The 24687-nt window shown below is 35.2% G+C and overlaps 1 protein-coding gene across 4 annotated transcripts in view; it reads right to left on the minus strand.

Annotated features, from left to right (window-relative positions):
* Window positions 1–24687, minus strand: part of LOC128171010 (uncharacterized) — a 555905-nt gene that overhangs the window by 36274 nt on the left and 494944 nt on the right. For all 4 annotated transcript variants that reach the window (XM_052836772.1, XM_052836773.1, XM_052836774.1 and 1 more), the window contains one exon: window positions 20625–21548. In XM_052836772.1, coding sequence (XP_052692732.1) covers window positions 20625–21548 — 924 coding nt within the window. The remainder of the gene's footprint in view (window positions 1–20624; window positions 21549–24687) is intronic.

Below are 24687 nucleotides of genomic sequence, written 5' to 3' on the forward strand. Positions count from 1 at the left end.
ACCCGGAAGTTAGTGTGACCACGTGACTGGCACCACCAGTACATTACGTATGCGGAAATGATTTTATACACTCTTATTAAGTGCTAGAAATGAAAAATAGGATTATGATCATTTTTATTAACTTGTATAAGTAAAATAATTTTTTAAAGGAATGTTTAAGAGCGCTTTGCTTTTGGTGTGTGTGCGCGGGATGGGAGGGGGGTGTTGATGTTGTATTAAAAGTGTAGTTCAATTACCAGTTATTGCTTAGATAATTCACAAAATGCAGTATAAATTGGAACCCTAATTATGCTAGCTTTTCTAATCTTTGTTTGCTGCCACCGTCTTGTCCGCTCGATCTCCCATTGTGAGCGACTACTCAGTTTAACAAAAACAAACCTTCAAAACACTTTCCTATGGCGCTATACATAAAAAATTCTAATTCTTTTACTTACTCCTTGGAGAAATTGATATCCTTATAACTTTTTACAGTATAATTTAGCGGAGCCGACAAATTTCCGCGTCCCTCCATTACTATCACGTGATCTTGTATAATCATAGATGTTGCTATAATAAAACCCCAGATATTGACCAAATAAAACAAGAGCAAAACAATGGTTTAGCTGAATTTAAAGTTGGCGCCTTCATCAGTCAAAAATCTAGTGGTCTTGGACAAAAATCCCCCCAAAAAGCCTAGAACAAGCAGTAGTGATCAAACCCCAGACGGCAATTCAGACTTCATTACAGCAATACATGATAGTTTAGCAGAAATAAAGGAAACAATGGTGAAAACGTCTTACATTAAAGATATAGTTACAGAAATAATAACTGGGCTCAGACATTAGTTTACAAAGGAAATAATTTCATAAATAAAAGAAGATATCAAGGGGGAATAAAAGAAAATAATTTTGTAAACTGGGCCGAAAAAAACTAACAAAACAAGAGGCCCATGGGCCACATCGCTCACCTGAACAGCAGTTCCTTGTAACATTACATTTCTAGCATATGCTTTTTCTATTTTAAACATTGAACCCCTTTCTGGGGACCCAGTTATGGTCCGAGGTTTATGGTTGGCTTGAACAACATAAATAGTAACATAGGAATGAAAATGTGAAGCACTGCGGTGGGACCGCACGTACACAACCTGAAAAACTGAACATAGCAGAGTTCCACTTCAAGAGGAATAACTCTCAGACTGTACAGAACACAAGAAAGATAACTCTTGGTTCCACTTCATTAGAGTTTACACAATTTGAGGATCCTTGCATAGTAATCTCACAAACTGTAGCATTATAGTTCTCGAGAAAAACTTTTTAAAAACATTTTCAATATATCTTTCTATGTTAAACTTTGAACCCCTCTTGGGGCCACAGTATTAGTCCAGTGCTAAAGTTTTAATTATTTGGAATCTACATTATTTAAGGATGCTTGCCTAGTTATCTCACAAGCTAAAGCATTATAGTTCCCTAGAAAAAAAAATTTCAACATTTTCCCTCTTTATTTCTATGCTAAACTTTGAACACCTCTTGGGGCCCCAGTATTAGATTGAGATCACGGCTTTTATAATTTCGAATCTACACTATTTGAGGGTGCTGACGTAGTTATCTGACAAATCGATGCATTGTAGTTCTCGAAAAGAAGATTTTTAAACATTTTCCATATATACCGGTACTTCTACATTTAACTTTAAACCCACCTTGGGTCTCTAGTATTAGTCCAGGGGTCATTATTTTAAAACTGTCGAACCTTCATTATCCAAGGTTGTATGCATGATAGTAATCTCACAAATTGAAGCATTGTAGTTCTCGAGAAGAAGATTTTTTAACATGTTAACTTTATATTTCTTTAATAAATTTTGACCCCATCTTGGGGCCCCAGTATTGGTCCGGGGGTCACGATTTTACCAATTAGGAATCTACATAAGCGAAGGATGCATGCATAGAAATTCCACAAACTAAAACATTGTAGTTCTTGAGAAGAAAATTTTTAAACTTTTCCTTTATGTTTTTTAAAATGTTTAAATTTTGAACCCCTCTGGGTGCCCATCAATTGTCCGGGAGTTGCAATTTTTTGAATCTACATTATTTAAGGATGTACATGTATGCATAGTAATATCCCAAACAGTTGCACTATATTTCTTGAGAAGAAGATTTTAAAACATTTTCCTACATATGTTAAAATCTAAACCCCTACTGGGGCCCCACTTTTTGTTCGGGGGTCACGATTTTTACAATCTTCACTATGTATACAACCTTTTGTGTATGTATTGGCATTTTTGGTGAAGTGGTTCTTGAGAAGAAAATTTTTAAACATTTTTCATATGTAGTTCTATGTTAAACTTTGAACCCCGCCTGGGGCCCGAGTCTTGGTCCGAGGGTCACGATTTCTACAATTTAGAATCTTCATTATACATACAAGCTTTTGTGTAAATATTGGCTTTTCTGGTGCAGTGGTTCTTGAGAAGAAGATTTTTTAAACATTTTCCTAAGGTATTTCTATGTTAAACTTTGAACCCCGCCTGGGGCCCCAGTATTGGTCCGAGGGGCACGATTTTTACAATTTAAAATCTTCACTATATATACAAGCTTTTGTGTAAATATTGGCATTTCTTGTGCAGTGGTTCTTGAGAAGAAGATTTTTAAACATTTTCCTATGTATTTTTATGTTAAACTTTGAACCCCGCCTGGGGCCCCAGTTTTGGTCCGAGGGTCACGATTTTTACAATTTAGAAATTTCACTATGTATACAAGCTTTTGTGTAAATATTGGCATTTCTGGTGCAGTGGTTCTTGAGAAGAAGATTTTTAAAAATGTTTCCTATGTATTTCTATGTTAAACTTTGAACCCCGCCTGGGGCCCCAGTTTTGGTCCGAGGGTCACGATTTTTACAATTTAGAATCTTCACTATATATACAAGCTTTTGTTTAAATATTGGCATTCCTGGTGCAGTGGTTCTTGAGAAGATCATTTTTTAAACATTTTCCATATGTTCTTCTATGTTAAACTTTGAACCCCGCCTGGGGCCCCAGTTTTGATCCGAGGGTCACCATTTTTACAATTTAGAATCTTCACTATATATAAAAGCTTTTGTGTAAATATTGGCATTTCTGGTGCAGTGGTTCTTGAGAAGAAGATTTTTAAAACATTTTCCTATGTATTTCTATGTTAAACTTTGAACCCCGCCTGGGGCCCCAGTTTTGGTCCGAGGGTCACGATTTTTACAATTTAGAATCTTCACTATATATACAAGCTTTTGTGTAAATATTGGCATTTCTGGTGCCGTGGTTCTTGAGAAGAAGATTTTTAAAGACATGCACCCTAAACTTACTGTTTCGCAATTATCTCCCTTTTGAAAAGGGCTGTGCCCTTTATTTTAACAATTTATAACCCCCTGTCCATAAGGATGCTTTGTACCAAATTTGGTTAAATTTGGCCCAGTGGTTTTTGAGAAGAAGTTGAAAATGTGAAAAGTTTACAGACGGACGGACAGACAGACGGACGGACGGACGACAGACAACGGGTGATCAGAAAAGCTCACTTGAACCTTCGGTTCAGGTGAGCTAAAAACCTGTGCATTGATCTTTTCCACATTCTCAAGAATATCATCAACCTTCACCTGGATCCTACCGATATTCTCGAAATCCACCGCATTCCGAAAGAAAACCAGAGAGGATCTAGACCAGTGATTGCTAATTTTCGAAATTCCGAAAGTAAATTGAAGATCATTCGTAACAGGTCCAACAGCGAAATCAAAAATGTGTTTACAATGCACGACCAATTGACACCATCAAATGCCAAACTCATTTGTGATTTAAACAACGATGAACGTATCCAGACCGCATGGTATTATAACGGAAAGGTATTTGCGCTTGACGAAGAGGGACACCGGTACCCATTTGACATCATGGACACAGTGCGTGATACGTTAAGAAAACAGTAATAGCGGAGTCATTGTTACATCAATCACCTCGGGATCGGTTTGACAAACTGAAAGTAGATCGGGATCGGCTTAACCGGAAGTGACATTTACTGTTTTCCTGTGTTTATTTGAAATGACAGTGTGTTAAATGAAATTAAAACTAAGTGCGTGAGATTACTGTGTATATGTTTATCAATTTACCAGGTAGGGAGTTGCTTGGCTTGTTAATATTTACAGTAAATAATAGGTGATACCTTAAAATTTGCAACGATTAACTGGCAATGTTTATTTACAATATCAAATCGTATGGATGCTTTTGAATTTTACAGAAAAAAAGGTTATTCTATTTTATGTTTACAGGACACGCATTTTAAAACGGGAAGAGAACATATTATTGAATCACAGTTGGGTTTTCAGTGTATTTTTTTACTCTTATAAGTCTAATGCTCGTGGCGTATACATAATGTTCAATAATAGTTTTGAGTTTCATATCCACGACATTAAAAATATGGGGAAGGTAATACCCTTGCTGTTTATCTTGCCATAGAAGAAACCAGGGTTGCTCTTGTCAATATATATGGTCAAACTCTGACCAGCCAGGTATTTATGAAAATATTAGAAATACGTCCTTTAAGGAAGTGGATAATGAGTATTTCATTTTATGTGGAGATTTCAAACTTGTTCTCAATCCAGATATCGATACATAAGACTATAAGTATATAAACAATCCAAAGGCGACAGAAAAAACGTTAAGATGGTGGAGTATTTGCAGTTAGTGGATTATTACAGGGTCTTAAACCCAGCTAAAAAAAATATTTACATGGAGAAAAAAAGACGCCTTTAAAGCAAAGTCGCCTTGATCACATTTCGATTTCAAATAGTCTAATAAAGTAAAAAAAAATAATTTTAAATTAGGCTACCGATCTGACTATTCTATTGTTATTTTAGAACTAAAGTTTAACCCTTTAGAAAGAGGTAGGGGGCTTTTGAAATTTAATAATAGTGTACTGACTGACATGGTTTTCATGGATAGGTTAAGGAAACGATAGACGGAGTAAAGAGTCAGCTTGCATACAGTGCTCATATACATATATGTTTTAGTAAGGATATAGTATATTTCTAGAGGTGCTTCTTATAGAAATAAGGTGTCTTTCTATTTCATATTCATCTCATAAGAAAAAATAAGAAAGAAGATTAAAATATCACTAATAAGAGAAAGAACATCCTTAGAATCTCAAGAACACATTAATTTTGAACTAATAGAACAAAAAAAACCAAATCTTGAAAATTTTAGAAAACATAAACTTCAAGGTCATTTCATAAGATCTGAAGCAAGATGGATCAAAATGTTTCCTAAATTTAGAGTCTCGGAATCTTCTAAACAAAGCTATCAAAAAGTAGAACTTGAAGAAGGGGAAATTATACACAAGCAATCGAACATATTGAATCAATGAACAACTAAATATATCTGCTAAATATATCTGCTGATTAAGATTTAATAAATATCAACCTTCAAGAAATTTTTAAAGTAGAAATTCATAAGTTAAAATTAGATATATCTAGCTCGTCAGAAGCTGAAATCTCTAAAAAAAAAAAGAAGCAAGATGGATCGAACAGGGAGAAAAACTAACAAAATATTGTCTAAATTTAAAGTCTTAGAGTCTTCTGAACAAAACTATCAAAAAATAGAGCTTGAAGAATTGAAGAGGGGAAATTATGCACAAGCAATCGAACATATTGAATTATGTCAGAGAAATCTATGGAAAACTACATATATATCTGCTGCTTCAGATTTAATAAATATTAACCTTGAAGATTGTTTTAAAGTAGAAATTCCTAAGTTAGAACCAGATATATCTAGCTCGTCAGAAGCTGAAATGTATAAAAAAAAAAAAAAAAAGTTCTTCACGTTCTAAAAAATATGAAAAATAACAAATCACCAGGTAATGATGGTTTTACTGTTGAAATATTTAAATTCTTTTGGAAGGATCTAAAACTTCTTAAATGCAATAAACTTAATTTTTTTGAAAAAAGAAGCTTCCTATTTCCCAGAGATTTGGAATTATATCATGTTTACCAGAAGGTGACAAACCAAGACAATATTTGAACAACTGGAGACCCATCACTCTTTTGAATGTTCTCTATAAGCTTATATCCGGATGTATTAGTTATCGAATTAGGTCTACATTAGATTATATTATATCTGATAGACAAACAGGCTTTCCTTAAGAAAATATATTGGGGAAATACTAGATTTTTTTTATGATTTAATGTCGCTCACTGTAAATGAAAACATACCAGGTCTTTTAGTTCTTATTGACTTTGAGAAAGCTTTCGATTTTGTTACATGGTCCTTTATATACAAAGCTCTAGAGGATTTGGCAATAAATATATAGATTGGATAGAAATTCCCAACAAAGATTATATGCCCTTTGTTTTACAATATGGCTTCCTGTCAGAATAGTTCAAAATCCAAAACAAGATGTAATTTTATCTCGTAGTATCAGCCTGTTGAATTTATTTCGAAAGTGTGATAAAGTTATGACAGAAATTGTTAGTCTCGGTTACCTAAAAGGTGGTTTAAAAATGGTTTACATTTTTATCTTCATGGCATCTCTTAAATGTTTATGGATTAAGAAATTAACTCAAGGCTACAAACGATGGATGGACTTTTTTTTTTTTTATCAATAAATGGTTCTGAATTTGCAAAAAAAAAAACTGATTGATTTTGGTGATGATTTTCTATAATGCATGGTTGTTCAAAGAAATAATAGTTTTCGGCAAGATGTTTTTAATTCTTGGCTCTGCTATACTAAGCAAATGATTAAAAGTTCATTAAATACCAAGAATGCTTTCAATATTACTGTGTGGTACAACTCTAATGTAAAAATTGAATGTAAATATTTATTTATCAAAGATTTGTATATGAAAGGGGTTTAAATCATCGGAAATGTTTTGAATGAAAATGGAAACATATTTTCAAGAATAGATTTTACTGAAAGATTTACAATTTTCATATATACCTCCAATTTTATATAATAGTGTAATATGTGCAAAAGCAAAGTATTTGACATTATTATACGATAGTCTAACACTAAACACTGCCTCTAATGATTGTCCTTTTGTCAACAATTTTAAATTATATAATTTTCAACCTTGGACACGGCATCAAAAATAGCCGATACTCAATCAAAGAAAAGTCGTCTTCATATTCAGTTTCTATGTATGTTAACCCTGATGCCAAATGAAAATGAGCATCATCTTTTTTTTCAAAAGTATAATTTGTTTCCAATTAAAGTTTTAATAAAGACACATAAACTTGCTTATGAATATAATTACTAATGATTTATTTTTTAAAGCTTTTATTTCAACTTGCCTAGTTTAATTATTCAATTGAACTTATAACTACATTTTATAACATCAATGCAATACAAAACCAGTATTTGTATGATTATTAGTTAACGTTATAATTCAGAAGAAGCTTTAGTAATAGCGTTTTTCAAAAACAAACCTACAAAGTCATGTTAACATTTTAGCATGAAAATACATCATCAGAGGTATGCTTTACCGAAGACATGATCCCCGGGGTCAGGATGGTCTCAGCATTGGGGAGGGGGCAATTTTTTATGTAGGAATGTATGGAGAAATATCTTCTTTTTTGGATATTAATTAAGCAGAAAAGCTGTTGCTTGAATGTAAGCATTTTCAGGTAGTTTAATATATATAGAGAAAATTATTTAGAAATTAAATAAAAAAGGAGAAAACTATAAGGGCGTCGAATTTTTACAAAGGAAACAATCTCTCCTATTGACATTTGTTGATTCTCAGTTGTTCAGACTGTGGATATGGATAATTCTTGGGCCATACAAGGGGTTCAAAATTTGATGCAGGTTTATATATATGTAAACAGTTGTATAAGATCATTTTGAGAATGGCAATGGTCAAAATTTCATATAACTATGAAATCATTAAAATACAAAAAGTGCGCAATTTAAAAACATCTGTAGAAAATTTTGAATTATTTTAAAAAGAGGATCAATTTTACTTATTCTTTTGTCCCGATATTTTAGATATGACTTCATTAGGTTGATTTTATTATGTCTAGTGTTGCTCAGGTGGCAGTATGGCCCATGGGCCTCTTGTTATTAATAAGTATTTAAGTAATAAATGAATAGATAAAAGTATGTCTTAATATGAGGATAAAATACATTGTAATATAAACAAAAGGACTTAGATAATACAGGGAACTGTGCAATATCTCTTAGTAAATTAGCCAGAGAAGTGGACTGACAACATTCCTGTCAAAGGTGGAATAACACACCTGAAATAGGTCACTCAAGTTAACTGTAAATTATTTGATTATGAAAGATATAATGATAATTAAACTAAATATGTCAAATAAGCAAACAATTTGCAGTTTGGGGATAAAAAAAAATAATATCTAAAAATTCAATTCAGTAAGTAACAACAAAAGCCCCTGCGGGATTCGAACTCGGGATGTACGGTTCACAAGCCATATACTTTATCCACTTTGTCCACTGGAGTAAGTTGCTGTTGATGAAGCTCTATTTAATAAAACGAAATGTCGTGTTGATTAGAGGTCAGCCAATTTGTGATGATGTGTTATTCCACCTTAAGATAAAGCTATAACTAATATCATAGGACAGATAAGTTTTGATTAATTGTCTCCTAGATTAGTTAATATAGTTTATTAGCCAGGGAAGTGAAATGGCAACATTTCTGTATAAAATATAACTTAGTACTATAGCAGAGATAAGTTTTGACCCATTGTCTTCTTGATTATGTTGACTAAACGTTTAACGTGTTTAATTAATTTTGTATCCAAATATCCAAAAATGATGACATTACTATGAATGTGTTGACCATTACATCAACTTTAAACGTGTTTCTTTTCTTTCATATTCATATTTATTGTTATGACAGTTGTTGATGGTTACTAAATGTACCTTGTAATTAAAATTAAGATATATAATGAAACTTAACAGTTGTCTGTTGTCTGTAACTAAACACTTATCGTGGTTTCTCATGTTCATATTTATTTTCGTGTTTTTTTTAAAGTTTTGATCAATATCAAATATACACAATACTTCTTTTAAGTTACAGCATGCAAGCTTATAAATCATGATCACATCATATTAATAACATGTGCATACTCAAATGTTTTTCATTAAATATTTTTTTTAAATTTTGGATGGATTGTTAAAGTAAGGTATAAACTTATAAAACAAGTTGTTATATGTATGTAATGATTGTATAAAGAAATGTACACCTATACCACTGATATATTTTGAGAGAAAGAAAGAGATGTAATAGATTTTATATAGTAGATGTAGTAAGGAAGAACATAATGGTTCATTTATATGTAGCTAAATTATATTGAGGGAGAAAGGGAGCGAATGTGTACGTGATTTTATTCGATAAATACGTCTTGTAATAAATCATTTCAAGAAAATAAAAACCTAAATAAATCAGGGCTTTTATCCTTTATAATACGTATCTTGACTTCACATACATCTATTACAATGTATGAGTAATTGTGATATCTTCTTTATGTAATTGTTATATCTTCTTTACGTAGATAACACAAGGATATCCACACAGTTTTATAATGCTTGGGTAATTTTGAATATCTTCTCTATGTAGATAACACAGGAATATCCACACAGTGTTATAATGCTTTGTTTGGCACCAATGTAATAGACTAGCACTAGCTAGTGGGTTAACCCTTTAGCTCAGCCGGTAGAGCGTTGGTTTTGTAACTGAAGGGTCCCGAGTTCGAGTCTAGTTGTGGTCCTTCTTCATCATCTATTACATTGGCACCCAACAAAATGACACACGTGGAGATATTAATATTAATAGAATCTCGTGTGAGATTTCTTAGTGATGTAGAAATATCAAAAGAAAAGGGGGAATAATGTAATAGTGTGCATAAAAAGGTTCAGTACTGCTGCACTCCTACCAGACTAGTCAGTGGGTTTGTGGTCCTTCCTCTTCTATGATACATCAACACCATATTGAAGATCCGGGCGGCACTACATCTAACATAGAAGATAGGGGAAAATATATCCAAGAAAGTAACACTATATCATCGTTTTTATCATGTTTTACAAAAATACCCCAGTTTTCTAAAGTCCATGTTGTCATAGCACGATCAGCAGTCTGTGGTTTGTGGATGTGCGATGGTATATCAGGACACAGGAAAACGTTCCACAATGATCGAGGAATTTCAAAATATGTGTGCCTGGATTTCATTATGTTTTGCTTCATCTTTCATTAGATATTGCTTACCAGTGAAGTAGGTGTCATATCATTTTTGCTCAAAACGCGATTCTGAAAATCATTTGGTCCAATGTATCGTGTTCGTGTGAATGGCATACCTGGATACGGTGAAGCAGAGGGAGTGTTGTGATAAGCACATAAGGTGCGTGATTGGATGTAACGGTAGATGTGTTAAAGTGTGTGATTGCATGTTACGGTATATGCGTTAAAGTGTGCGATAGTGTGTAACGGTATATGTGTTAAAGTGTGTGATTGTGTGTAACGGTATATGTGTTAAAGTGTGTGATTGTGTGTAACGGTATATGCGTTAAAGAATGTGATTGAATGTAACGGAAGATGCAATAAAGTGTGTGATTGAATGCAACATTGTGTGTGTTAAAGTCTGTGATTGTGTTTTACGGTATATGTGGTCAAGTGTTTGGTTGAATGTAACGGTATATGTGATAAAGTGTGTGATTGCGTGCAACGGTTTATGTGTTAAAGTGTATGATTGCAATCAAAGTAATTTTTCAGCAATAATTTTCTCGTGTTTTACATTTTTCAAAAGTCTGCATATTTTGATAATGACCCATATGCGTTTAAGTGCGTGACTGTGTGTAACAGAATGCGTTAAAACGCGGCGTGATTGAAAGAAACGGTATGTTCAATTACCTGAATGCTTGGAACCTATAAGTGTTAAAGTACCTGACTGTGTGTAATAATGTACGTGTTTAAGTGCGGCGTGATTGCAAGAAACGGTATGTTCAATTACCTGAATGCCTGGAACCTATAAGTGTTAAAGTACCGGAGTGTATGTAATAATAAATGCGTTAAAGCGTCTGATTGCAAGTAACGGGGTTTGTTTTAACTACGTGATTTTGTGCAACGGAATTTGTGTTAAAATGTGTGATGGTGTGTGACGATATATGTGCATTAAAGTGCGTGATTGTGTGTAACGGTATATGCATAAGGTACCTGATTGTGTGCAACAGTTTATGTGTTAAAGTGTAATGGTATATGTAGTAAAGTGTTTGATTGTGTGTAACAGTATATGAGTTAAAGTGATTGCCAGTATCAGTATTTTAGTTACATTGTTTGAGTGTGTGTTAACGTATATGTATTGAACTGTGTGATTTTGTGAAACGGTATGTGTGATTGCGTATAGTGGAATATGCGTTTAAGTGTGTGATTGCATGTATTTAAAGTGTTTGATTGAGTGTAACGGTATATGTGTTAAAGTGCGTGATTGCAACAAACGGTTATGGGCCAAAAGTACGATTGCGTGTAACGGTATATTCGGTTAAAGTGTCTGTGTGTAACAGTATGCGCATTAAAGTATGTGATTTGGGTTTTACAGTATATAGTATGTGTTAAAGTGTTCGATAGTGTGTAAAGGTATGTGCGTAAAAGTACATGATTGCATGTAACTGTTTATGCGTTTAAAGATGTACATGAATTCATAAATACGCATTTTTTCCCTTTTATCTCTGACTACCGCCATATAAGTTGTCGATTTCTATTGTTCTGCTCATCGCTACACATCCCCTCTATAAGGCCGAAAGCACTATTCATGCTTCATCGCATTCAGGTATTTCATACACCCCAACACGTTACCTTGTAAAACGCGTTTTGAACAAAAATAATATGACAACCACTGCACTGGCAAGATATATTGAATAAACGATGAAACAAGACTGACTGAAATCCAGGCGCAAATACTTCGAAAATTCCTCGATAATTGTAGACCGTATTCCTGAGTATTACATCGCACATGCGCAAACAATTCACTGTGGCAAATCGAGCAATGTCAATTATCGCATGGATTTTAGAAACCGGGCGTTTTTGTAGGAACAGATGGAAACGTTGTTACTTTGTTAGATTTACTATCATTTAGCTACTGTGTTGGATGTACTGTCGCCGGGGTTTTAATGAAGACGCAGGCGTTATGCACTCTGTATGAACGACACATGTGTTCGATGTGCATGCCAAGTAAGGCAGCACTGTCTGTGCAAAAATACGGATACCTTGGAAATCCTTACAAAGAATAAATAAATAGTGTATTTCATTGATTGTTGTTTTCTTTATTCTTTATTACTACATTTTACTACAATGTGTAGTTCATGCATTTAGACGTCCGTGCAACGTGAATGCCTCGATCGGAAAGCAACCGACCGTAACTTTCTCAACCGGTATATATACCCCTGTGTCAGTAGAGGAGCGATTGAAACTAATATGGTGACCAAATGCTTTTATGAATTCATGTCAGCTTAAAGTGATTGATTGTATGTACCGGTAGATGTATTAAAGTATGTGATTGCGTGTAAGTGTATACGCAAGTGCGTGTTTGCGTGCACGTGACTGTATATGCTGTCAAAGGGCATAATCAAATGTAACGTTATATGTATATGCGCAATTGCAGGGTATCAGTTTAAACGTAAAAGTTCCTCATTCCGTGTAACATTATATATGTTATTATATAAATAGTGCCTGTTTGGAAGGGTAACAGTTTAAATTGACACCCCGAGAAAACCATGGTCAACTGTCACGAAGCGGAGGTTAACAATGGTTTCCGAGAGTTGTCAAATTCAACTGTTTCAATCCAAACAGGCACTATTTATTTCATTATACTGAATGTCTTCATTTAAAAGAAAACTCAGTGGCTTTTATGTAGAAATGACGTGAATTCTACGTCAAACCGTACGAGTATATTTTACACGCATGTAACAATTCGTTGTGTTACCCGTTGTCAGGTCTGTTGCTAATGCTGAGGGTAAAAGAACGGATTATCAACTGCGTCTTGACTAATCAGATTTCAGTATTTAACATGAAAGGCAACGGGTTACACAACGAATTGTTACATGTGCGTAAATTATGCGCGTATGGTTTGTCGTAGCATTCACTTCATTTCTATATAAAAGCAGCATTTTTTTAAATTAAGACATTCAGTATTAATAAAATAGTGCCTGTTTGGGAGGGTAACTGTTAAATCTCGTCGGTTGACAATGGTTGTCTCGAGGTGTCAATTTCAACAGTTACCCTCCCAAACAGGCACTATTTACCGTATATCATAATGAACTTTATATAACAGAATGTTTTGCGCGATCATGTTACAATTATCGAATAATCTTCACCTTAGGACAGATATGTTATCAATATAACAGTTTTTATAATGATACACAGACATTAATCTTTCAGTCAAAATGAAATTCTTGAAACAACTTTGAGTACTTGGATGAAAATTTTATGTTGTAATTTGTTGTTGACTAGTCTCCAGTAACATCTAACTATAGTGACTCCAAAAGGAGATTGGTTTGTCAGTTATTTGGTTCGTCCCAATGAATAATTGTCTTGTTCTTGTACATAAATTTACTGTATCATATTCTTCTTTTTTGTACCAAATATTACAGTACTGTCTTACTAAGAAAAAGTACAAAACTATGAATGAATACCACTTTTATTGAGTTCTATCTACAGCTTGCTACAACTCACCAACAATCATTTGTATATAAGTATTATGTATTTCATGGTTAACGTAAATACAAAGAAAAAATTAAATTTTTGAAGAATATCTTCTCTATGTAGATAACACAGGAATATCCACACAGTGTTATAATGCTTTGTTTGGCACCAATGTAATAGACTAGCACTAGCTAGTGGGTTAACCCTTTAGCTCAGCCGGTAGAGCGTTGGTTTTGTAACTGAAGGGTCCCGAGTTCGAGTCTAGTTGTGGTCCTTCTTCATCATCTATTACATTGGCACCCAACAAAATGACACACGTGGAGATATTAATATTAATAGAATCTCGTGTGAGATTTCTTAGTGATGTAGAAATATCAAAAGAAAAGGGGGAATAATGTAATAGTGTGCATAAAAAGGTTCAGTACTGCTGCACTCCTACCAGACTAGTCAGTGGGTTTGTGGTCCTTCCTCTTCTATGATACATCAACACCATATTGAAGATCCGGGCGGCACTACATCTAACATAGAAGATAGGGGAAAATATATCCAAGAAAGTAACACTATATCATCGTTTTTATCATGTTTTACAAAAATACCCCAGTTTTCTAAAGTCCATGTTGTCATAGCACGATCAGCAGTCTGTGGTTTGTGGATGTGCGATGGTATATCAGGACACAGGAAAACGTTCCACAATGATCGAGGAATTTCAAAATATGTGTGCCTGGATTTCATTATGTTTTGCTTCATCTTTCATTAGATATTGCTTACCAGTGAAGTAGGTGTCATATCATTTTTGCTCAAAACGCGATTCTGAAAATCATTTGGTCCAATGTATCGTGTTCGTGTGAATGGCATACCTGGATACGGTGAAGCAGAGGGAGTGTTGTGATAAGCACATAAGGTGCGTGATTGGATGTAACGGTAGATGTGTTAAAGTGTGTGATTGCATGTTACGGTATATGCGTTAAAGTGTGCGATAGTGTGTAACGGTATATGTGTTAAAGTGTGTGATTGTGTGTAACGGTATATGTGTTAAAGTGTGTGATTGTGTGTAACGGTATATGCGTTAAAGAATGTGATTGAATGTAACGGAAGATGCAATAAAGTGTGTGATTGAATGCAACATTGTGTGTGTTAAAGTCTGTGATTGTGTTTTACGGTATATGTGGTCAAGTGTTTGGTTGAATGTAACGGTATATGTGATAAAGTGTGTGATTGCGTGCAACGGTTTATGTGTTAAAGTGTATGATTGCAATCAAAGTAATTTTTCAGCAATAATTTTCTCGTGTTTTACATTTTTCAAAAGTCTGCATATTTTGATAATGACCCATATGCGTTTAAGTGCGTGACTGTGTGTAACAGAATGCGTTAAAACGCGGCGTGATTGAAAGAAACGGTATGTTCAATTACCTGAATGCTTGGAACCTATAAGTGTTAAAGTACCTGACTGTGTGTAATAATGTACGTGTTTAAGTGCGGCGTGATTGCAAGAAACGGTATGTTCAATTACCTGAATGCCTGGAACCTATAAGTGTTAAAGTACCGGAGTGTATGTAATAATAAATGCGTTAAAGCGTCTGATTGCAAGTAACGGGGTTTGTTTTAACTACGTGATTTTGTGCAACGGAATTTGTGTTAAAATGTGTGATGGTGTGTGACGATATATGTGCATTAAAGTGCGTGATTGTGTGTAACGGTATATGCATAAGGTACCTGATTGTGTGCAACAGTTTATGTGTTAAAGTGTAATGGTATATGTAGTAAAGTGTTTGATTGTGTGTAACAGTATATGAGTTAAAGTGATTGCCAGTATCAGTATTTTAGTTACATTGTTTGAGTGTGTGTTAACGTATATGTATTGAACTGTGTGATTTTGTGAAACGGTATGTGTGATTGCGTATAGTGGAATATGCGTTTAAGTGTGTGATTGCATGTATTTAAAGTGTTTGATTGAGTGTAACGGTATATGTGTTAAAGTGCGTGATTGCAACAAACGGTTATGGGCCAAAAGTACGATTGCGTGTAACGGTATATTCGGTTAAAGTGTCTGTGTGTAACAGTATGCGCATTAAAGTATGTGATTTGGGTTTTACAGTATATAGTATGTGTTAAAGTGTTCGATAGTGTGTAAAGGTATGTGCGTAAAAGTACTTGATTGCATGTAACTGTTTATGCGTTTAAAGATGTACATGAATTCATAAATACGCATTTTTTCCCTTTTATCTCTGACTACCGCCATATAAGTTGTCGATTTCTATTGTTCTGCTCATCGCTACACATCCCCTCTATAAGGCCGAAAGCACTATTCATGCTTCATCGCATTCAGGTATTTCATACACCCCAACACGTTACCTTGTAAAACGCGTTTTGAACAAAAATAATATGACAACCACTGCACTGGCAAGATATATTGAATAAACGATGAAACAAGACAGACTGAAATCCAGGCGCAAATACTTCGAAAATTCCCCGATAATTGTAGACCGTATTCCTGAGTATTACATCGCACATGCGCAAACAATTCACTGTGGCAAATCGAGCAATGTCAATTATCGCATGGATTTTAGAAACCGGGCGTTTTTGTAGGAACAGATGGAAACGTTGTTACTTTGTTAGATTTACTATCATTTAGCTACTGTGTTGGATGTACTGTCGCCGGGGTTTTAATGAAGACGCAGGCGTTATGCACTCTGTATGAACGACACATGTGTTCGATGTGCATGCCAAGTAAGGCAGCACTGTCTGTGCAAAAATACGGATACCTTGGAAATCCTTACAAAGAATAAATAAATAGTGTATTTCATTGATTGTTGTTTTCTTTATTCTTTATTACTACATTTTACTACAATGTGTAGTTCATGCATTTAGACGTCCGTGCAACGTGAATGCCTCGATCGGAAAGCAACCGACCGTAACTTTCTCAACCGGTATATATACCCCTGTGTCAGTAGAGGAGCGATTGAAACTAATATGGTGACCAAATGCTTTTATGAATTCATGTCAGCTTAAAGTGATTGATTGTATGTACCGGTAGATGTATTAAAGTATGTGATTGCGTGTAAGTGTATACGCAAGTGCGTGTTTGCGTGCACGTGACTGTATATGCTGTCAAAGGGCATAATCAAATGTAACGTTATATGTATATGCGCAATTGCAGGGTATCAGTTTAAACGTAAAAGTTCCTCATTCCGTGTAACATTATATATGTTATTATATAAATAGTGCCTGTTTGGAAGGGTAACAGTTTAAATTGACACCCCGAGAAAACCATGGTCAACTGTCACGAAGCGGAGGTTAACAATGGTTTCCGAGAGTTGTCAAATTCAACTGTTTCAATCCAAACAGGCACTATTTATTTCATTATACTGAATGTCTTCATTTAAAAGAAAACTCAGTGGCTTTTATGTAGAAATGACGTGAATTCTACGTCAAACCGTACGAGTATATTTTACACGCATGTAACAATTCGTTGTGTTACCCGTTGTCAGGTCTGTTGCTAATGCTGAGGGTAAAAGAACGGATTATCAACTGCGTCTTGACTAATCAGATTTCAGTATTTAACATGAAAGGCAACGGGTTACACAACGAATTGTTACATGTGCGTAAATTATGCGCGTATGGTTTGTCGTAGCATTCACTTCATTTCTATATAAAAGCAGCATTTTTTTAAATTAAGACATTCAGTATTAATAAAATAGTGCCTGTTTGGGAGGGTAACTGTTAAATCTCGTCGGTTGACAATGGTTGTCTCGAGGTGTCAATTTCAACAGTTACCCTCCCAAACAGGCACTATTTACCGTATATCATAATGAACTTTATATAACAGAATGTTTTGCGCGATCATGTTACAATTATCGAATAATCTTCACCTTAGGACAGATATGTTATCAATATAACAGTTTTTATAATGATACACAGACATTAATCTTTCAGTCAAAATGAAATTCTTGAAACAACTTTGAGTACTTGGATGAAAATTTTATGTTGTAATTTGTTGTTGACTAGTCTCCAGTAACATCTAACTATAGTGACTCCAAAAGGAGATTGGTTTGTCAGTTATTTGGTTCGTCCCAATGAATAATTGTCTTGTTCTTGTACATAAATTTACTGTATCATATTCTTCTTTTTTGTACCAAATATTACAGTACTGTCTTACTAAGAAAAAGTACAAAACTATGAATGAATACCACTTTTATTGAGTTCTATCTACAGCTTGCTACAACTCACCAACAATCATTTGTATATAAGTATTATGTATTTCATGGTTAACGTAAATACAAAGAAAAAATTAAATTTTTGAAGAAAAAAAGCAGTACACTTTAACTTAGTTACAATATTGTTCAAAAACTATTTACATAAACACGAGTTTTCTATTTACATGATCAATATAAAGAAATGTGCTAAATCCACCAATAATATTCTTATTAAGGGCATTTTTTAAAATCTTATAATTATATTTACTGATATTCAACTAACTTTCAGAGAAAAACATGTCAGGGGTCAACAACCAGTTCTAGGTGAAACTATCTAAAAAATATTACAAAAGGGGGAATAACTCTTTATTAGTTTGAAATTGAAGAACTCGAATTTGAGTTACTCCCCTTTGAATATGATGTTTAATCAATAAACAAAATTTATTCTTTGCAAATAGGAAAAATAAAAAATCATCAGACATAAGCCCCAATTTTAAGTAACATCTTTTTCCCATCACTAAATTACAGGGTATTATAAAAGCATTCAAAAGAATTAAATACATACTGTCAGATGAGAATTTACTACTCTCATACTAAGATATAATTGATAAACCATGTAAGGGAGTATAAAAACTTATTACTGTAGAGTTTATGTACACATAAATAATCAAAATATAAATCCAAGTTATATGCACATCTCTGATATATGTACAATTGATCTACAAGACAACAACTACCTATCTTAAAAACTGTAGGAAGAGTAATGAAGAGTTATCCGTACAATGGGGGTACCCTATATGCAATATTCTGCGTAAAATTGACCAAGTCATTTTTTTATATAAATATACAACAACAAAACATCCAAGTTTTATGCACATCTCTTATATATATACAATTGATTTGCAGTACAATAGGGGTACCCTTTTCGCAGCTGCCCGCCGGCGTGCCCCTTTCACCATTTCAATAACTGGATTTCTCCTTTGGAAAACTCGGTTCTAACAATTGATATCAATGTAAAATGACAAATTACTATTTTAAACACATAACATACTGTGAAATAAAAATGATAAGACAGAATAATAAGTAATTACTGTATAGTTCATGTACACAGAACACAGGTTCAAATAATGGCGCGTTATTTAAAACAAGTCCAGATATCGGTCACTCAGCGGATAATCCAGTTATATTCAATTTAAATTCTTCTTATTGTAGCAATGTTTCACATCAAATATGGTAACAATTGGCCGTGTAGTTTTCAAGAAGAAGTTCAACATGTAAAATTGTAAAGGAAAGATGTATGACACACACCACACGATGACAGATAAAGACCAATTGTAATAGGTGTCATGAGTGACTCGGGTCAGTGCGTATTTGAAGATAATGACGTCATATTGCACTAAGTGGTCTACGTAGCCAATGTCTGTTTTCTGTCTTCCTCTGTAAGGATTTCAAGGAAGGTGTTCTATTTTCTCCCCTCAAGGTCAGGTAAAATTGGCCCATCTACAGGAAACAGAATAAACTAATGAATGACGTAGTTAATGATCAACACCAACATGATATTACTCAGATATCTGTGAGTCAATGCTCACTAGTAATACTCCCGCTCTGATGTAAATATACAAAATAAGCAAAGTCGACTTAAACAGGAAGTTGATGTCCAATTGGTACAAAAGTAACCAAATAATGTGTTAAAATTTCAAGCATATGTGATCAACAGTTGCTGAGAAATTCTTTACGAAAATTTGTTTGAATATTTAGGCAAAAAATAAACAAAAGTCGTCATTTAACAGGTACTAACATATATTCCAACGTATAGCATGCCTAAACAAAGAGTGTGTTGAAATTTCAAGCACCTGCAACGATCAGTTGTTGAGAAAAATGTGACAAAAACTTTTGATACAGACAGACAGAAGGGCGTACGTACAGACAGACAGACACACAAGGGTAAAACAGTATATGGTAACCCCCCTCTCCTTCAGAGCGGGGGTATGATAACCATACATGTTCAAACTGATAAAGATCTATTACAAATTTTAATCATTCATTTTTTTTTTTACATCCAGTTTTTATAGACTTCATATAAAAAATTATTTTTTGTTTATGATAATTCATTTTTAGCAAAGTAAAATGTGTATAACATTCCACACTCAGCAACAGACAGCCATGTTTGGATGATCACAAAGTGTGAAATAAACAGGAGTCAGTATTCCAGTCCATGTGAATTATACACAGGTCAATTTCAGCTGCAGATGTTGAACAAAGTGACAAACAACATGTGTGGTTTTGAGAGCAGACTAGATTTGTACAGAAACATTTACAACCTGTCAATATCCCAGCTATCTCCATTATACGGCTGGTGTTGAGCTGGACATGGCGTCCCCATCAGGACAGGGTGTGTGTTCATCTACAACAAGTCATTAATTAGCTGTTAGTTAATTAACATCTTACAGGTAGTGCAATGATAGAACTACATCTACAAATTAAAAGTTTAAACTAATTACATTGACACATGCTTTAATATTTATCTATTAAATTAAACCAATTCAATTAACTTGTAACAAAATAGCTAACCATATTAATTACAATGACGATTTATTCTAATACAATGACATGTGACTGTGCATTTAATTAATGAAATAGATACAGCTAACCCTGTAACAATTAGCTGTTTATATTGACAAACAATCACACAGATAAACATGTCTTACATGTATCTTATTGACTGATAATTAACACGGACTGTGTGTCTTAGTTATCTATATCTAATTAATGTGAATGATAATGACTCAGACTTACCTGTCAGAGCGTCCTGTCTGGTGATATACCTGTATATAACCACCGTGTTGTTGTCCCATGATCCGATCCAGAGACGGTGAGTGTTGACATCATAACTCAGGCTCCATGGTTCATCCATCTCTGTCTGTAGATGTGACAGGAACTGACCGTCCCTGTCTAACATCTGTACTGTTTTGGTTCTACCATCACACACCAGGATGTGTGACAGCGGGTCAGTACAGATTCCACGTGGACCTAGTCCTGATCCTGATGGATGTCCTGTGTAGGAGAAACGATGTCTTCCTCCACGCTCTGTCACCACTACAGCATCATTATCAGACACCACGACATCCCCATTGTTGTTCTCTGTTATATAGCAAGGTATATTATACAGTCCCAGGTCTTTGTTGTCGTTCTGTATGGTTTGTGTGAGTTGTCCACTCTGGTTGTACCGGGTTACCTTGCCTGTCTTTGTATCATCGTTAAACATCCCGACCAGTAGATCCCCAGTGGACAGGGACCAGTACACACACCGTGGTTCCAATGTAGAGTCTGTTCTCTCTATAAACGTGGTGGTTGTTTTCATATCCTTGGACAGTTTGTTGATGTTATAATCCTCATCTATATAAATCAGTTCACTCTCACTGTTCACTGTGTGTAATCCTATATTAATATCACTACATGAATCCTCCACACGATGTAGACGGACACCTGTTGTGTCTGTCAACATGAGATTGTTTCTATCATCACTGACCCAGACCCGGTCTGATGTCACACAGGAAATGTGATCACAACAATTAACACCTGTCACTGTGAGAGAGGGAAGTAACTCGGGGGGAGACATCAGTTTCAGCAGACACTGGTTTCCTTGCTGTGGTTTTTCTGTCCCTGTGGTTGGGATTTCACTCAGTGACTCCATCACATCAGCAGTGGCTGGATTCAGATCTACAAACATCAGACACAAACAGTCAGATGGAACAGATTGATTACAAACATCACATCTTGTATAATGATTGTTACAGCAATGTTTGTCTGTTGTAATTTATCAATTATCATTAAAAATTAATAATTAACATATATACATTTGTCTAATTAATTAATTCATTCATTTATTACTGAAAAATATATACATATATCTGATGAGTCAATTGTTCAACAGACACGTAATGTATTTATATCTCAGTATGTGATGTTGACAGTTTATAAATAAATATGTTTTTACATTATATTGACAAATGATAAAGATCACATCCTATATATGTCTGACTTGTAACTACATATTATATAATTTACAATGATAATGACTCAGACTTACCTGTCAGAGCGTCCTGTCTGGTGATATACCTGTATATAACCACCGTCTTGTTGTACCCTGATCCGACCCAGAGACGGTGAGTGATGACATCATAACTCAGGCTCTGTGGTGAGAATATCCCTGATGGTCTTATCAGTAGATGTGACAGGAACTGACCGTCCTTGTCTATCATCTGTACTGTTTGGGTTGTATCATCACACACCAGGATGTGTGACAGCGGGTCAGTACAGATTCCACGTGGCCATAGTCCTGATCCTGATGGATGTCCTGTGTAGGAGAAACGATGTCTTCCTCCACGCTCTGTCACCACTACAGCACCAGACCAATCAGACACCACGACATCCCCATTGTTGTTCTCTGTTATATAGTGAGGTTCACTATACAGTCCCTGTCCTGTGTTGTGGTACTGTATGGTTTGTGTGAGTTGTCCACTCTGGTTGTACCGGGTTACCTTGCCTGTCCTTGGTTTCTCTCTATCCATCCCGACCAGTAGATCCCCAGTGGACGGGGACCAGTACACACACCATGGTCTCCATGTAGAGTCTGTTCTCTCTATAAATGTGGTGGTTGTTTTCATATCCTTTGACAGTTTGTTGATGTTATAATTCCTATCTATATAAATCAGTTCACTCTCACTGTTCACTGTGTGTAATCCTATATCACCACGACATGAATCCTCCACACGATGTAGAGGGACACCTGTTGTGTCTGTCAACATGAGATTGTTATAATCACTGACCCAGACCCGGTGTCATATAATATTTTGAACCCCGCGATATATTGAACCCGGGTTCAAAATATCGCTGCGATATATTGAACCCCCCCATAAAATATTGAACCCAGGTTCAATATTTTATGGCCGCGATATTTTGAACCCCCCTCTATTTTTCATTGGTATTGGAGAGGGGGTTCAAAATATTATGGCCGCGATATATTGAACCCCCTACCTTTTTCCAATTCCCATTGGATAGGGGGTTCAAAATATTATGGCCGCGATATTTTGAACCCCCCTCTATTTTTCATTGGTATTGGAGAGGGGGTTCAAAATATTATGGCCGCGATATATTGAACCCCCTACCTTTTTCCAATTCCCATTGGATAGGGGGTTCAAAATATTATGGCCGCGATATTTTGAACCCCCCTTTATTTTTCATTGGTATTGGAGAGGGGGTTCAAAATATTATGGCCGCGATATTTTGAACCCCCCTCTATTTTTCATTGCTATTGGAGAGGGGGTTCAAAATATTATGGCCGCGATATATTGAACCCCCTACCATTTTCCAATTCCCATTGGATAGGGGGTTCAAAATATTATGGCCGCGATATTTTGAACCCCCCTTTATTTTTCATTGGTATTGGAGAGGGGGTTCAAAATATTATGGCCGCGATATTTTGAACCCCCCTCTATTTTTCATTGGTATTGGAGAGGGGGTTCAAAATATTATGGCCGCGATATATTGAACCCCCTACCTTTTTCCAATTCCCATTGGATAGGGAGTTCAAAATATTATGGCCGCGATATTTTGAACCCCCCTCTATTTTTCATTGGTATTGGAGAGGGGGTTCAAAATATTATGGCCGCGATATATTGAACCCCCTACCTTTTTCCAATTCCCATTGGAGAGGGGGTTCAAAATATTATGGCCGCGATATTTTGAACCCCCCTCTATTTTTCATTGGTATTGGAGAGGGGGTTCAAAATATTATGGCCGCGATATATTGAACCCCCTACCTTTTTCCAATTCCCATTGGATAGGGGGTTCAAATATTATGGCCGCGATATTTTGAACCCCCCTTTATTTTTCATTGGTATTGGAGAGGGGGTTCAAAATATTATGGCCGCGATATATTGAACCCCCTACCTTTTTCCAATTCCCATTGGAGAGGGGGTTCAAAATATTATGGCCGCGATATTTTGAACCCCCCTCTATTTTTCATTGGTATTGGAGAGGGGGTTCAAAATATTATGGCTGCGATATATTGAACCCCCTACCTTTTTCCAATTCCCATTGGATAGGGGGTTCAAAATATTATGGCCGCGATATTTTGAACCCCCCTCTATTTTTCATTGGTATTGGAGAGGGGGTTCAAAATATTATGGCCATGATATTTTGAACCCCCCTCTATTTTTCCAATTCCCATTGGATAGGGGGTTCAAAATATTATGGCCGCGATATTTTGAACCCCCCTCTATTTTTAATCGGTATTGGAGAGGGGGTTCAAAATATCATGGCCATAATATTTTGAACCCCCCTCTATTTTTTCAATTCCCATTGGAGAGGGGGTTCAAAATATTATGGCCGCGATATTTTGAACCCCCCTTTATTTTTCATTGGTATTGGAGAGGGGGTTCAAAATATTATGGCCGCGATATATTGAACCCCCTACCTTTTTCCAATTCCCATTGGATAGGGGGTTCAAAATATAATGGCCGCGATATTTTGAACCCCCCTCTATTTTTCATTGCTATTGGAGAGGGGGTTCAAAATATTATGGCCATGATATTTTGAACCCCCCTCTATTTTTTCAATTCCCATTTGAGAGGGGGTTCAAAATATTATGGCCGCGATATTTTGAACCCCCCTCTATTTTTCATTGCTATTGGAGAGGGGGTTCAAAATATTATGGCCATGATATTTTGAACCCCCCTCTATTTTTTCAATTCCCATTGGAGAGGGGGTTCAAAATATTATGGCCGCGATATTTTGAACCCCCCTCTATTTTTAATCGGTATTGGAGAGGGGGTTCAAAATATCATGGCCATAATAT

The sequence above is a fragment of the Crassostrea angulata genome, chromosome 2, assembly GCF_025612915.1.
Source record: "Crassostrea angulata isolate pt1a10 chromosome 2, ASM2561291v2, whole genome shotgun sequence".
Lineage (NCBI taxonomy): Eukaryota > Metazoa > Mollusca > Bivalvia > Ostreida > Ostreidae > Magallana > Magallana angulata.